This window comes from Salvia hispanica, chromosome 5 (assembly GCF_023119035.1).
Source record: "Salvia hispanica cultivar TCC Black 2014 chromosome 5, UniMelb_Shisp_WGS_1.0, whole genome shotgun sequence".
In the NCBI taxonomy this organism is placed as follows: Eukaryota; Viridiplantae; Streptophyta; class Magnoliopsida; order Lamiales; family Lamiaceae; genus Salvia; species Salvia hispanica.
The window spans coordinates 22,576,073-22,593,224 of record NC_062969.1 but is presented as its reverse complement, the minus strand read 5'-3'; the positions used below and the strand labels follow the sequence as shown (position 1 = coordinate 22,593,224).

At 43.1% G+C, this 17,152-nt stretch overlaps 1 protein-coding gene across 1 annotated transcript; it reads right to left on the bottom strand.

The window, feature by feature from the left end:
• Positions 1 to 13,038: 13,038 nt before the first annotated feature.
• On the bottom strand, positions 13,039 to 15,341 carry LOC125189658. Its single transcript, XM_048086913.1, has 4 exons — positions 14,501 to 15,341; positions 14,097 to 14,374; positions 13,586 to 13,639; positions 13,039 to 13,473 (listed from the first exon to the last, which is right to left on the bottom strand). Exons 1-4 carry the CDS (start codon positions 15,339 to 15,341, stop codon positions 13,039 to 13,041), a joined length of 1,608 nt encoding a protein of 535 aa, XP_047942870.1.
• Positions 15,342 to 17,152: the final 1,811 nt, after the last annotated feature.

Here is a 17,152-nt window from a genome sequence, read left to right as displayed (position 1 = left end):
ATAAGCCCAAGCATTGAGAGACATGACATTTCTCTTATGGATTCTACCTTGAATGTTGGAGTTACTTCCTTTTATGCTAAGATGCCTAAGCTTTCATTTGTTGGTAATTTTGAGCTTCATGAGTGTGCGGATGAGAATAGTAGGACCAAGAGGAGTGACATGGATAGTGACTTTAGAACTTGGTGTTTGCTATGTTTTCATTTCAAGGTGGTTAAACCCTTCAATGGGATTGGAGTGTTCTATGGCCATTTTGTGAAGGATTTTTCCACTCATATGTCTCTTGAGGATGATGTTGTGAATATGGGCATAAAATTGCATTGTTCCCATAGTTGTGGTCTTGTTTTTATATTGTTGGAGGAATTGTGTAAGGCCTATTTTGATAAAAATCTTATGATGCGTACTATGACTTTACACAAGTTACATATGCATGATGTTTTGCTTATTATGATCCATGTGGAGCATAAAGATTTATGGATACATTGTGCATATGCTTTTGACCACTTTTTGAAATTGTTGAAGCAAGTGAGTGAAATCCATTGTGATGAACTTTGTTTGTTGAATGATAATCCTTCTTGCAAACTTGATGTGTGTTGTGATGAACCACCTCTATATTTTGACCAAGAGTTTGTCAATTTGTGGAAGATAACTTCTTATTTGAGCAAGAGTGGTGTGTTAATGATTGAAAATGATTGTTCGTTGCATGAGCGTGAGAATAAAATTTTTGTGCTTAGACCTCTCTTGATAACTTTCCATTTTGCACCATATGAGGACCCTTTCTTGTATATGCCTAGTCTTGATGAGAATGCCAAATCTTTTGTCAAGATGTTCAATAATTTGGGCATCATTTGTATGGGAATGATCGAGCCAAATAGAAACAAGGTGCTTGGGGCATGTGTGTTTTGGCATGTTGATTGCTTTTATTGCATGTCCATCAAACCATTCAATGGGGTTGGGATGTTTTATGGTCTATTTGTGAAGAACTTTATATCTAATGGCTTTGTTTGGGACTACATTGTGAAGGAATGCCTATGTTTATTTGCACCCACATCTTGTACCTATATTGTGAGATTGTTTGAGTTTTGGTATGAAGGGTATCTTGATGAGTTTGTCTTGATTCCTTATGGGTGGGATTTGTACATGAAAGGATTCATTAATTTGTGTTCTCATATTTATTGTGACTTGGCCTTGAGCTTGAGGGAACATGAATTTGGAGGTCCATACAACGTCTTTGGTGTAGTATTGTCTCTAAGAGCCGTTAGTGGTCTTAATCCTTTTCATCATACTTGATATTTGATTTGCTCTTTTTCCATTTCATAGGTGTGCGGAATCCAGATTCAAGGGCAAATCCTTTCCAAGAATGGGAGAATGATATGACCATGAGTGCTAGACATCAAGTGTCTTCACCTCGACGCAAGCCATGGATTGATTGGGGTCCAAGGAAAAGAGTGAAGACGTGCCAAGGATTCAATAAATCTAGAGGGTCTCCCGAGGATGCGAGGAATAGAGAAGGCTTGGATTTGAGGAAAAATCCTTTCCAAGAAGGGGAGGATGATACGATCATGGAAGCCGTGCGTCAAGGATTTCAACTATAGCTGGATTCAACCAGAAACCTTCCTATCGAGATGATATCCGAAAGCTATGAAACTACCACCAGCATCTTCGTCTTGGAAACAGCTTTGCGTGGATATCTTGCACATCTCAATCGGAGTCCGAATGAGGGAGTTATGGCAGTTTTACTGAAGTCGCGCAGAACTGGCGAGGGAGTCCAGAGAGAACACCCGGGCGGGTGTTTTGCACCCTGCAATTCACCCGACCGGGTGAATCACCCGAGACTTAGTTTTTGAGGGCCTTTTTCCACATTTTAGGCCCTTAGTATAAATACCTTTTGGTGTCATTTTTCATTCTAGAAAAGATCGTGATTAAGATATCTCCTTTGTGAGTTTTTCCTCTTTGAGGAATGTATCCAATTCCTTCCTTGAAGGTTGCTTGTTTCAATTTCATAGATTGATTCAAGTAGATGTATGCATCAATGGGGTGTATCCATTGAGTAGTGGAGACAAGGGGTGATAGAGCTATTGAAAGTTTCCTAGGCTTGTTTCCATCCTTTTGGTCAAGGTCCTATGGTCGTAACTCTTTTATCTCATCTTTATACATATGCTTTTCATTCCTAATCTACCATCCTTTCTTGTTTAGATTCAATTTTTGTTGGTTGGATCATCTATTATCTTTTGCCTTGTGTTGATAAATTGAAAATAGCCTCACAAAAATACTTTAGATCAATCATCAATGGGTAATTTCTTGGGAGATGGATCATGAAATACATGGATCCTTATCACCTCTTCTCGATAAATTTGTCATGATATGTCTTGAGGCGCTCCTTGTAGATGGAGGAATTTTCGAAAGTCTCATTTCTAAACTCATCGAGAAGGTTTAGGTGGAGTTGTCTCTCCTTCCCCCTCCCCCCCTTGTAATAGTTCACGTTGAATTGCTTCATTGCCGAATAGGATTTGTGCTCTGACTCCACCGGAAGATGGCAAGATTTGCCAAACACCAATTGATATGGTTACATGCCAATCGGCGTCTTGTACGCCGTCTTATATGCCCAAAGAACATCATCAAGCTTCATCGACCAATCCTTCCTATTAGCATTCACCATATTCTCAAGTATCCCCTTAATTTCTCTATTAGCCAACTCCGTTTGGCCATTTGCTTGAGGATGATAGGGGGTGTTGATTTGGTGCTTGACACCAAATTTTTGCAACTTGAGCTCGAGCCACCTATTCTTGAAATGGGGCCCCCATCACTAATCAACGCTCTTGGAGCCTGACAGGACTAGAGTAGACGTGCGGTTTGTGTGCGGTGTGATATATGTCACTCGATCTAACAGGTCCAGAGGATTCGACTAGACTTCAGAGGCTAGAAGATCATGAAACTATCAAAAAGGGGTCGTTGGGTGCACTCTATTCCTTCAAAAACCTCAACCCACTATACTACAACCTAGCACAGGGAAGTAAAGGATCGATCCCATGAGGACGAAGGTGTTACGAAACTGCATTTGAGGATGTTTTGGAAAAAGGGGTTGGCTGCTGCCACGCAATTTTGTGGGTCGAGAACTTAAAACTACCGGGTCTGAGAGATAAGAAAAAATTTACTCTACCTACTGGGTCTAAGAACTGGGAACGTACGGAACATACATGACTTAGAGAAACTGAGATATTTTGAAGTTCTAAAACAACTGGAGTAAACTTAACTAGACAGACTTTCCTAATTTGGACAGACAAGCATAAAGCGAAAAGTAAAGACAAATTCCTTAAACTACCAGGGTCTGGAAAAGCATGCAGAAAAGTAAAAAGACAAAGCTGATCGTACTGACAGGGTCTATGGGACAATGCAGAAAAGTAAAGTACATGCTGAAAAGCGCTGACATAAAGCAGATCTGGTTCTAGCTACCAACAACTTCACCTTCTTCGAGAATCAAACGAGAATACCAGATAAAACAGAATATTAAACACCATGAAAACAGAGCAAACTTCAGATCTAACTTAAAACGAGAAATTAAAGCCTAAACTAACCAATCTACGCTACTGGACCTAAAGGATGCAGAAACAGAAAGTAAACAGCCATAATCATGCACAACGTAAACAGAAAACACCAAATACGCGAAACTCCGACTCAAATACACCATGATTCAACAACTCCAAACATCTCCATATGCACATCCCCAACCTCCATCAACAAACCAACAGATTTCAGCTCCAAACATCCAACAATAAACAAGAACGAAAGCTAAAAAGCAAGAAATAAACATCAACTCAGCGATATTCAACAGAAACCAACATAAACTTCAATAATAAAGAGAAATAGGTTCGAATCCTATGGATCAACGTCAGAAACTAGAGTTGCAAACTTAAAACCAACAAGTTCTAAACGAAAGCAAGTAAAGATTGTTTCTTTGCCTTCACAAGGCGGTGTTACACAGCAGCAATATAACAGTGATGAGAACCACGGTAGCTAGAATCCACCATCTCCAAGTGCGCAGCAGACGAAATGAGAAAATTGAAGTGTAGAAGTGGCCGTCTTGTTCTTCAAGGTTGAGCTCCTTATATATGTGAGGCTCTGATCCCTAGTGTATCCCTCTGGTGATTTGACGCTCTTGTCCTTGAGTAAGACTCTTTAAAATAATCTGCTCTCGCTCCATTCTGCTCCTGTCGCCAACTTTTGATTCTCCCAGGTCCGAACGACGACTTCTGATTTTTGCTTCAATTTCATCTCTTTTGCATCTGCCAGGTCAGGTAACAGCAACTCCTAGGCCCAGTAGATTTACTACGCACCTGAACTCATAAACACACATTAGCGCCCCGAATGCATAAAATTTCCACCCTAAACCAATGCATGAAACGAGCCTTATCAAACTGCTCACACTTAAACCATACTTGTCCTCAAGTATAAAGACAATGAAAAGGAATAAGGCAAGTTTCAATGCATGGTTTCCCCTTAACCGACTCTACTAACAAAGAAAAGACTCAAACTACTAGACCTAGACTCTAAAGGGCTAAGACAAAGAAAACAGACAAAGACACATAATAAAACATATTGACACATAAATGCATAAACTGGTTTACTTTCTAGCAGCCATCCCCACAAGATTAAGGTCAATCCAAGAACCTACAGTCTCCGAATCTTCTTCTTCCCTTCTTCTATCTAATCGGCTTGTCAGTTTGTCAAGATAGCCTGTAACTTCACTAACTGTTGGATTCGCTCGATCACTCATTGACATACTCGGATTTTGCTTGGTTTTAGAGAGTAATCTTGCATGGTTTTGATCACATTTCGTCTATTATCGGATATGATTATGATTACTTCTCTATAATTTTGGTATTTGACCATTTTGTGAAGAATGTGTAGAAAAATGTGCAAAACAAGTGGATGTGCAATAGCCTTAGTTCGAGGCAGTTTTTCTGGAGATTTCGAAGTCCAATCAGCCTTTATTTCATACCATTCTCTTCGTCTTCGAAAGAGCTTCACGTGGGTATCTTGCACGCCTCAATCGGAGTCCCGTAGAAGAAGTTATGGCCATTAGACGAACACTGCCCAGTCCAGTGAAAACGCCCGGTTTGGGAAGAAAACGCCCGGTTTGAGAAGAAAACGCCCGGGGACAGACTAAACGCCCGGTTTTGAGAAGAAAACGCCCGGGCACGGCGCCCGGGCGGGTGTTTTGCTTTATATATATGTGCAACGCCTAGGGTTCACGGGGGAGAGTCCCATCCGCCTCCTACGCCATTCTTCCGCTTCCAAACATCCATATACACCAATTTTCATCCAAGAACAAGAGGAGGGCGATTGAGAAGAGTTCAACCATCAAGACGAAGGATTCTCAACCCCCAATTCATCTCCGGGACATTTAGTATCAATTGACTTGTGTTTTCCATGTTTTCTACCAATTATTTTGTTGAAATCTTGTTAAACATGAGTAGCTAGATACATTTGTGGAGCTTTGGGTGAAGATTACTTTGAATATGTTTTGATTTAATTGAATTGAACCTTCGCCTAGCTCTTGTGATTATTTTGCTTGTTCTTGTGCTTTTATTGTTCTTTTGTTTGGCCAACATTAGAACTATGTCCGTTTAACTAGATTAATCGAGAGATAGCTAGTTTTATGTGGTAAAAGGAACGAGTACAACACATAGGTTTATCTACACTCGAGAGAGGGGACCCTATGTGAGGGCTTGAGTCTTAGGAACTTAAGGAGTTAGAATCTAATCTATTGGAAGGAGACTTTGATAGTTAGAATCTAATCTACTGGGTAGGTGCACTCGAGAGAGGGCTTATTCTAGAATCGCGACTTTCCTAATAATCCTAGAGACACAAATAGGTGAATCGATCTTTTAATGTTATGCTTGGCTCATGTAGTTATTTTGTCATTCCCGCGCCTTTACATTCATTGGATTAGCTACCCGTTTGAATGCATCTTTACATTGTTAAAATATACGAGAGTTGATTAACAAATGTGTGATTTGGGAGTGGACAACACCTTAATTAATATCATCCGAGAGGAGTGAGGTTTTGTGTGAGGATATAAATCTTAGGAGCCTTTTGGAGTTGTGTGCTTACACTATAAGGAGACTTTGGGCCTAGCATGCAACCTACAGGTCATGTGCATTCGAGAGAAGGCATGATCTTACCTTCGTGATAGCTTAGTAACTCTTGAGACCCCAGTCGGCATAGCTTGAAGATTGATTTAGAGGTTTAGTGAGATTAATCAAGACTATAACATTTTGGATCCCAAAGCTCTACTCTTTCTCCACTTTCTCTTCAATTCACTCATCTTTATTTTATTTACTTTGTTTTGAGTCATTGTTCCTAGGATTTAGATACAAAAACCCAATCTTCGGTTGTCTAAATAGCGAATGATCTTGATTTGAGGTACTTAAGCCCTTAATTAGTCTCTGTGGATACGATACTCTTGACTTGCCTTTACTACGATAGCCCCGTACACTTGCGGGTATTTCTCGTGTTAAAATAATTCGAGTCACTCATTCCTCACCAGGGATGTTAGGATCGTTCGCTCTTATAGTGCTATACCACTGATGCCTCGGGTCAGAGAGTTCCCCTGTCTTTGCTCTTATTATAATTTTTTCTCCTTTCCTCTCTGGACTTCGTCCAGCTTATTCCTCTCTGGACTTTGTCCAGCTTATAACTCCATTTTTATTTTATTATTATTATTATTTTTTTTTTAATATCTGGACCTTGTCCAGTTTATTCCTCCTTTTTAGACCATGGACTTCGTCCAGCTTATACCTCCAGTACCCTTTCCCTAAGTCCGAGAGGTTACTTCTATAACCAAAATTTTCTCCTTCTAAGTTCTCTCCCTAAGCATCAAGTGGCAGCCCTCTCATTTTGTGTTAGTATGAAGTGTTTAAGGCTTATAACTCACTTTTATAGAGGGCTTCACAACTAGATCAGTCGAGGCATATTCTATCGTCCTTACTTCATCCAAACGGATTTTGATTTATTAAGGAAATGGGCATCAAAGTTGACATGCATTCTCTCTTCAATTACTTTCACTAAGGGGCTTTTGCTTTCTATTTACTAGTTATGCATAAACACAGAACACCGAATTTCCTACTAAACGACTACTACTAACTCCTAGACCTAGTAAACAGACACATATACTTGACACTAATCTTGCACTAACTTCTTCCCCCCTCCCACTTCACCATGCTTGTCCCCAAGCATTTTCGGTGAAGTGGAAAACAGGGCTAAGTTAGTGCGGCACTTAACAGACTCTCAAAACACATATTATAAAAACAAACTTCTCACACTTAGACCGAGCATCGGGCTAAGTGGGAGAAGATACACAAATTAACAGATACCAAAGCATGCTATATAAAAACAAACTTCTCACACTTAGACCGAGCATCGGGCTAAGTGGGAGAAGATAGCTAACACATATATACATAAAGATAACACAAATATTCACAGACACATATAAACGGGCATGCTTTGTAAAAAGAACTAAAACATAAAAAGACATAAAAAAAACTGAAATTTAAAATTACTTGGTTAGGGGGGGGGGGTCAATTCTGGCTCTGGTCCCCCGTGGGACCAGACTTCTTGGGCACCGTCTTCACTTTCTTCTGGCTTGGCTTTGGTTCATCATCCTTCTTGGCCTTCTGTTCCCCTGGCCTAGGGGTATCCTTCTTCACTGGTACACTGGTGGTGGTCTCACTTTCCTTCTTCTTCCTTTCTGCTGGCATTCCCTGGACCCTGGAGGCTGGCTTCTCTGGGGTCATTCCCGGGGTCAGTTGCCTAAGTTCTGTGGGCAACTTCGGGGGCATGCGCTGCTGCTGGGCCCGGAGAATCTTCTGGTCAACCACGGTGACCATTTTCATCATTGTCTCCACGGCCTGGGCCATCTTGTCAGCTTGCGCAGCCATCATCTCCCTCTATGTTACCGCCTCCTGGTGCAGCTTCAGCAAGATCTCCTGTTGCTGCACCGTATTTGCTCTCAGCTTCAACATTGTTTCCTCCATCCTTGTCTGCCATCCTGTATTTGCCACTCTTTCATCACCTTCTTCTTCTGCCTTCTCGGTCTTTATCTTCACTCCATCAGCTTTCCCTACTTCGTAAAATCTCAGCACGCCATCCTTCATTATCGTCAATCCCTTATTGAAGAAGAACGGGAGATCGAAGTATCCTGGGTCGCTACACATTGGCAGGTTAGCGACCGAGTCGGCTATCTTCATTGATACATTCCTCTGGAGGTATGCTCCCAGCAAATTGCACGTGTAGAGATGGCGGTTGGAGTGAGTTCTGACTCTTTGGCATGCATAGGCAGTCTAGTACCCGAGGTGGACCTTCACGTTGTTCAGCATACACCACATGAAATACATCTCTGGAGTAGTGAGAGTTGCACCCACTTGACCCAAGAGATTGTACCCGATATATACTTGTGCCAATCGGAGTACAGGGTCAGTGATGTGTACCCCCTTCGATGTACTTGTCTTGAATTTGGCCACCTTCTTGTGGGCAACCATCCTCCAGGCCTCCTCAGCGTCGAAGCATGTTGTATACTTGGGTGCGCCAATCACTCTCTCCTTCCACGCTCCTTCTTCCTCCTCCTCGGGTGTGAGTAGCCCCATTCTCAACGACCACTCCCTTATACTCATCTCCATCTCCTCATTGAACAGCCTGAAAGAGATTGTGTCTGCATCGAGATCTGTAGATTGCTTGAATTTGAAGGACGTGAAGAGCCACCGGTACCTCCGCGTTGCTGTGGTTGAGAAGCCACTCAAATCCGATGCTTTTGAAGTAGGAGATGAACTTCTTCTCTACTCCCAGATCCCTTAGGTCCGAGAGGCACAGCTTTTTTCTGGATTTCGCCAACTTCCCATTCGTGGCGCGGCCATCACATGCCTTCTGCAACTTTGGGTCCTCAAACTGGACCATCGCTTCCAACAACCTCTTGGTTACAAGGACCTCCATTGTTTCGAAAGGGCTCTCCTCCACGGCTGGTATCTCAGCCTCCTCTTCTTCAGTTGGATGGGCAAATGGTACACGGATCGCCTCCGGCTCGCTAATCACCACAGTGGTGCTTGCGGGGCGAGATTTCTTCTGTTGGGGCTTAGCAGTATGCTTCCCCTTCGTTTTCCTTTCCGCCTAATATCTCGTCTCCATAGCCTCCAGAGAGATTTCCTTCATTTTTCATTCTAGATAAGATTGTGATTAAGATATCTCCTTTGTGAGTTTTTCCTCTTTGAGGAATGTATCCAATTCCTTCCTTGAAGGTTGCTTGTTTCAATTTCATAGATTGATTCAAGTAGAGGTATGCATCAATGGGGTGTATCAATTGAGTAGTGGAGCCAAGGGGTGATAGAGCTATTGAAAGTTGCCTAGGGTTGTTTCCATCCTTTTGGTCAAGGTCCTATGGTCATAACTCTTTTATCTCATCTTTATACACATGCTTTTCATTCCTAATCTACCATCCTTTCTTGTTTAGATTCAATTTTTGTTGGTTGGATCATCTATTATCTTTTGCCTTGTGTTGATAAATTGAAAATAGCCTCACAAAAATACTTTAGATCAATCATCAATGGGTAATTTCTTGGGAGATGGGTCATGAAATACATGGATCCTTATCACCTCTTCTCTATCAACTTGTCATGATATCTCTTGAGGCGCTCCTTGTAGATGGAGGAATTTTCGAAAGCCTCATTTCTAAACTCATCGAGAAGGTTTAGGTGGAGTTGTCTCTCCTTCCCCCTCCCCCCCTTGTAATAGTTCACGTTGAATTGCTTCACCGCCTAATAGGATTTGTGCTCTAACTCCACCGGAAGATGGCAAGATTTGCCAAACACCAATTTATATGGTTACATGCCAATCGGCGTCTTGTACGCCGTCCTATATGCCCAAAGAACATCATCAAGCTTCATCGACCAATCCTTCCTATTAGCATTCACCGTATTCTCAAGTATCCCCTTAATTTCTCTATTAGCCAACTCCGTTTGGCCATTTGCTTGAGGATGATAGGGGGTGGTGATTTGGTGCTTGACACCAAATTTTTGCAACTCGAGCTCGAGCCACCTATTCTTGAAATGGGACCTCCATCAATAATCAATGCTCTTGGAGCCCCAAACCTTGTGAAGATATTTTTCTGAACGAAGCTAATCACGACCTTGGAGGAGTTGGCGTGAGTGGGGATAGCCTCTACCCACCTCGAGACGTAGTCGATCGCCAAGAGTATGTATTGATGCCCGGATGAAGGTGGAAAGGGTCCCATGAAATCGATCCCCCATACATCAAAAAGCTCCACCTCCACAATAGTAGTCATGGGCATCTCTTTCTTCTTCGAAACTCCGCCAGTCCTTTGGCACTCATTGCAATGGAGTACAAAGGTTTGACAATCTCCATAGATACTCAGCCAATAGAGACCACATTGGAGCACCTTCATCGCCGTTCGGTTAGCTTCAAAATGTCCTCCACTAGGACTAGAGTGACACTTCCTCATCACATGTTCTCATTCATCATCGAGAACGCATCTTCGTATCACCATGTCGGCACATCGCCTAAACAGGAACAACTCATTCCAAAAGTAGAACTTGACGTCGTGGAAGAACTTCTTCTTCTGATATGACTTGTAGTCCTCCGGAATGATCTTCGCCACCAAAAAGTTCACAATATATGCAAACCACAGGGATGAGCCTTGAGATAGAAGAGATGCTCGTCGGGGAATTCTTCATTGATGGGAACCTTCAAATTCACCCCTTCAAAACAATGCTCTAATCTCGACAAGTGGTCAGCTACCACGTTTTCACATCCCTTCCTATCTTGAATCTCTAGATCAAAATCCTGTAGAAGCAGGACCCACCATATCAATCTCGGCTTGGCATCCACCTTGGCGAAAAGATGGCTGATGGCGGCATGGTCTGTGAACACAATAGTCCTTGCCCCAATGAGATAGGGACGGAACTCTTCGAATGAATACACCACCGCCAACATCTCTTTCTTGGTAGTAGTATAATTTTCCTGCGCGTTGCATAGTAGATCACCCTGAAAATCTTGTCTCTTGTCCTAAAGCAGATCCCACGACCACATCACTTGCGTCACACATGATCTCGAACGGCTGTGACCAATCCGGTGAGGTAAGCACGGGTGCACTCACAAGCGTCTTCTTCAAAGTCTCGAATGCCTGCAAACATTCAGGGGAAAAATCAAATTTAACATCCTTAGCGAGTAAATGGCATAAAGGCCTAGCAATTCTAGAGAAATCCTTAATAAACCGCCTGTAAAACCCGGCGTGACCAAGGAAACTCCTCATAGCCTTCTCATTGGATGGTGGTAGAAATTTCTCAATCGCCACTATCTTGGCCCTGTCCACCTCAAGTCCTCCTGCAGATATTTTGTGCCCAAGCACAATGCCATTTCTCACCATAAAATGACACTTCTGCCAGTTGAGCACCAAGTGTGTCTCTTCATATCTCTGTAAAACACGAGTTAGATTCCGTAAACAATTATCAAAGGAGCTACCAAAGACGGAGAAGTCATCCATGAAGACTTCCATTTTATCTTCCACCATATCGTGAAAGATGGACATCATACACCTTTGAAAGGTGGTTGGGGCATTGCAAAGGCCAAATGACATCCTCCTGAAAGCATACACACCATAAGGACAAGTAAAGACATATTTATATTGATCCTCTGGGGCAATTAAGATCTGATTATATCCTGAGTAGTCATCTAGAAAGCAATAGTACTCATACCCTGCCAACCTATCTAGCATCTGGTCAATGAACGGGAGAGGGAAATGGCCTTTTCTAGTCACGGCATTAAGGGCTCTATAATCTATGCATACTCTCCACCAGGTTACCAACCTAGTGGCTGTCATCTCATCATCTCATCATCTCCCCCTGATGGCGGCATGGTCTGTGAACACAATAGTCCTTGCCCCAATGAGATAGGGACGGAACTCTTCGAATGAATACACCACCGCCAACATCTCTTTCTTGGTAGTAGTATAATTTTCCTGCGCGTTGCATAGTAGATCACCCTGAAAATCTTGTCTCTTGTCCTAAAGCAGATCCCACGACCACATCACTTGCGTCACACATGATCTCGAACGGCTGTGACCAATCCGGTGAGGTAAGCACGGGTGCACTCACAAGCGTCTTCTTCAAAGTCTCGAATGCCTGCAAACATTCAGGGGAAAAATCAAATTTAACATCCTTAGCGAGTAAATGGCATAAAGGCCTAGCAATTCTAGAGAAATCCTTAATAAACCGCCTGTAAAACCCGGCGTGACCAAGGAAACTCCTCATAGCCTTCTCATTGGATGGTGGTAGAAATTTCTCAATCGCCACTATCTTGGCCCTGTCCACCTCAAGTCCTCCTGCAGATATTTTGTGCCCAAGCACAATGCCATCTCTCACCATAAAATGACACTTCTGCCAGTTGAGCACCAAGTGTGTCTCTTCATATCTCTGTAAAACACGAGTTAGATTTCGTAAACAATTATCAAAGGAGCTACCAAAGACGGAGAAGTCATCCATGAAGACTTCCATTTTATCTTCCACCATATCGTGAAAGATGGACATCATACACCTTTGAAAGGTGGTTGGGGCATTGCAAAGGCCAAATGACATCCTCCTGAAAGCATACACACCATAAGGACAAGTAAAGACATATTTATATTGATCCTCTGGGGCAATTAAGATCTGATTATATCCTGAGTAGTCATCTAGAAAGCAATAGTACTCATACCCTGCCAACCTATCTAGCATCTGGTCAATGAACGGGAGAGGGAAATGGCCTTTTCTAGTCACGGCATTAAGGGCTCTATAATCTATGCATACTCTCCACCAGGTTACCAACCTAGTGGCTGTCATCTCATCATCTCATCATCTCCCCCTGATGGCGGCATGGTCTGTGAACACAATAGTCCTTGCCCCAATGAGATAGGGACGGAACTCTTCGAATGAATACACCACCGCCAACATCTCTTTCTTGGTAGTAGTATAATTTTCCTGCGCGTTGCATAGTAGATCACCCTGAAAATCTTGTCTCTTGTCCTAAAGCAGATCCCACGACCACATCACTTGCGTCACACATGATCTCGAACGGCTGTGACCAATCCGGTGAGGTAAGCACGGGTGCACTCACAAGCGTCTTCTTCAAAGTCTCGAATGCCTGCAAACATTCAGGGGAAAAATCAAATTTAACATCCTTAGCGAGTAAATGGCATAAAGGCCTAGCAATTCTAGAGAAATCCTTAATAAACCGCCTGTAAAACCCGGCGTGACCAAGGAAACTCCTCATAGCCTTCTCATTGGATGGTGGTAGAAATTTCTCAATCGCCACTATCTTGGCCCTGTCCACCTCAAGTCCTCCTGCAGATATTTTGTGCCCAAGCACAATGCCATCTCTCACCATAAAATGACACTTCTGCCAGTTGAGCACCAAGTGTGTCTCTTCATATCTCTGTAAAACACGAGTTAGATTTCGTAAACAATTATCAAAGGAGCTACCAAAGACGGAGAAGTCATCCATGAAGACTTCCATTTTATCTTCCACCATATCGTGAAAGATGGACATCATACACCTTTGAAAGGTGGTTGGGGCATTGCAAAGGCCAAATGACATCCTCCTGAAAGCATACACACCATAAGGACAAGTAAAGACATATTTATATTGATCCTCTTGGGCAATTAAGATCTGATTATATCCTGAGTAGTCATCTAGAAAGCAATAGTACTCATACCCTGCCAACCTATCTAGCATCTGGTCAATGAACGGGAGAGGGAAATGGCCTTTTCTAGTCACGGCATTAAGGGCTCTATAATCTATGCATACTCTCCACCAGGTTACCAACCTAGTGGCTGTCATCTCATCATCTCCCCCTTTTACTACCTTCATCCCACCCTTCTTAGCTACCACTTGGGTGGGACTTACCCAATCACTATCCGAGATAGCATAGACAATCCGGCATCTAACCACTTAAGCACCTCCTTCTTCACCACATCTTACATTATCGGGTTAAGTCTCCTTTGGTTTTGAGCTTTGGGTTTAGACCCCTCTTCTAGAAGAATTTTTTGCATGCAAACCGTAGGACTTATCCCCTTAAGGTCTGAGATAGACCACCCAATTGCACCCCTATGCTTCCTAAGCACTCTAAGCAATTTATCAAGTTCATTAGTCGTGAGTGAAGATGATACAATTACCGGGTAAGTAGCATTCTCCCCGAGAAATGCATACTTAAGGTGTGACGGCAACGGCTTCAACTCCTCTTTCTTTTCCTCCTTCTTCTCCTCTTCATTCGGATCCCTCAACGGTAAGAATTTCTGTCGAAACCTAGGGACCTCCTCCGTTGAATTAAGAGCACCTACAAAATTTAACAAATTGGTATTAGGCTCATTAATATCATTATAGTAAGGAGAGAAGATAGATTGCTATAAGCATCGCTCCAATTGATCTTCTGGCGATATGGCTTGGGCCACCTCCTTCACACAGTCATCGACTACTTCAACCATGTTGCAGTGCTCCACTCTCCATGCATCTTCATCATCGTGCCTCTGCATTGCATTATAGATGGAGAATGTGACGCTTTCATCATTAAGTCGGAGTGTGAGCTCTCCCTTCTGCACATCGATCATTGCCTTCCCTGTAGCTAGGAAAGGTCTTCCCAGTATAAGAGGAACATTCCGGTCTTCCTCCATATCAAGCACCACAAAGTACATAGGGAAGATGAAGTCATTGATTGTGACGAGTATATCTTCAACAATCCCCCTCGGATACGACACAGATCGGTCGGCCATCTGGAGTGTGATGGTGGTGGGCCTCAGTGTCCCAATCTTCAGCTTTTGAAAGAACGAGAACGTCATAAGATTAATGCTCGCTCCCAAGTCACACAGTGCCTTGCCCACTTGGCTATCCCCCACTATGCACGATATAGTGAAGCTTCTAGGATCTTTCATCTTAGCGGGCAATTTCTTTTGGATAATGGCACTACAGCTCTCCGTCAAGTTGACGGTCTCGTGCTCCACCCATCTCCTCTTCTTGGAGATAACATCTTTCAGAAATTTGGCGTAGCTAGACATTTGCTGCAATGCCTCTACCAACGGAATGATGATGTGTACCTTTCTGAAAATGTCAAGAAATCTAGAGAACTGATCATCTAGCTTCTTCTTCTGCACACGCTGTGGGAATGGAATTTTAACTTCGACTGGGGGTGCAGGTATCACAGTGTTTGCCTTGGGAGGCGGTACTTCCTCCACTGGCTCTTCCTCTTCTTCCACTACATCTTCTACAACTACCTCTTCTTGCGAGATATTCTCCTTCTCTGCAAGCATGGTTGGACCTTTATAGCTTTTGCCATTCCTCAAATTGATGGTTTTTCAATCCTTGCAGTCCTTGGGATTGACAATGGTATGTGAGGGAAACTGGCCAGGTTGATGTTGAAAACCCACAGCCTGTGAAATCTGGCTCATCTGAGTATCGATGCTCTTCATGTGAATACCCAGGCTCTGCACATCTCTCTCTACCTGCTTCAGTCTCTTATCAGAATTGGCCATAATTTCTCATGTTTGCTTCATAAACGTCATCAAGACATCTCCAAGCCCATTCTTTTTTGGCTCAACGACTTGTCCATTCGATACTTGAAACCCCAGAGGTGGTTGGAGGGCATTGTGAGGATTCCCATAAGACAAGTTGGGATGTGCCTTATTCCCAAAGTTGTTGAAGTTACCACCCCCTTGATTGTGGCAGTAGTTGTTGTTGAAATTCCGATTGTTTCCGCCTTGATGCACGTAATTCACTTCTTCACTTTCGAGCCCGGTTGGCTCTGTTACAATATGGCCAAACTTACTAGTCAAGAAATCCAGCTACTTGGACATCATGTTCATCTTGTCAACATCCGATGCGGACGCCAGCCTGTAGGTTTTTCTTCTCTCATTCTTTGCACCCATCATCGTTGGAGGCCATCCTCTCAATTACCTCTAATGCATCGTCTTCTGCCAACTTAAGAAGTGACCCCCATGCCCTCATATTCAACTCGCGTATTGCCTCCAGAGTGGCTCCCCCGTGGAAAGTTACGATCTGTTGCCCCGGGCTTAACCCGTGGTTGGGGCATCTCTTCATCAGGTATTTGAATCTCTTCTATGCCTCGTGAGTATTCTCCTGAGGATGCATTGCATAAGAGATGACTTCAGCTTGGCGCTTGAGTGCCTCGCTCGGTGGGTAGTATTTATCCAAGAAGAGCTCAACCATCGCATCTCAAGTAGTGACCGAGTTATGATCCATGTTGTCGTACCAATCCCTGGCATCATCCTTCAAAGAAAAATGGAACAATCTGAGGCGAATCTGGTCATTGGAGACCCCATTAGCCTTCACGGTGTTGCCGATTTGTATGAACTTGGTCAAGTGCTTGTTGGCATCTTCCGAACCTGTTCCACCAAATGCATATGCTTCTACCCTGTTTATCAATCCCGGCTTTAACTCAAAGTTGTTGGCCGCAATCCCGGCATAATTGATTGGTGGATTAGCAACTCGTCTATATGCATACAGATTCTGCACGGGCTGAACTGGTGGTCTCGCGTTCTGCTCATCCAACTGCCTCTGCATGTTGGCCATCTGCTCACGGAGTTGACGAATAACGGGATCCTCATTATTGTTGTTCTCTGATATGAGAAGGTAGACGCTTATGAACGGGTGAAGATACCCGAATCCTTTGATTTAACCTCCTCTGTGCGTTCCTCTTCCTGTTGGATGCTCACGGAGTTGACGAATAACGGGATCCTCATTATTGTTGTTCTCCTCGTTGTCTTCATTGTTGTTTTCAAAATTGTTGTTCTCCTCGTTCACCATTAGGATTGGAGACCGCGGCTCGTACTGTATGGGAGATGGAAGTGGAGATGGACTAGGTGACGGAGTTCTCTGATATGAGAAGGTAGACGCTTATGAACGGGTGAAGATACCTGAATCCTTTGGTTTAACCTCCTCTGTGCGTTCCTCTTCCTATTGGATGCTTCGATCTCAAGATCGATTGGCTCTAAAGGTGGACCTTTAGAAGGCGTGTGCATACAACCTACCCAAAGGAAACACAAAGATTAGAGAAGCACATAAAATCTAGACTAGTAATCTCAATTATTATCACGATATTAAG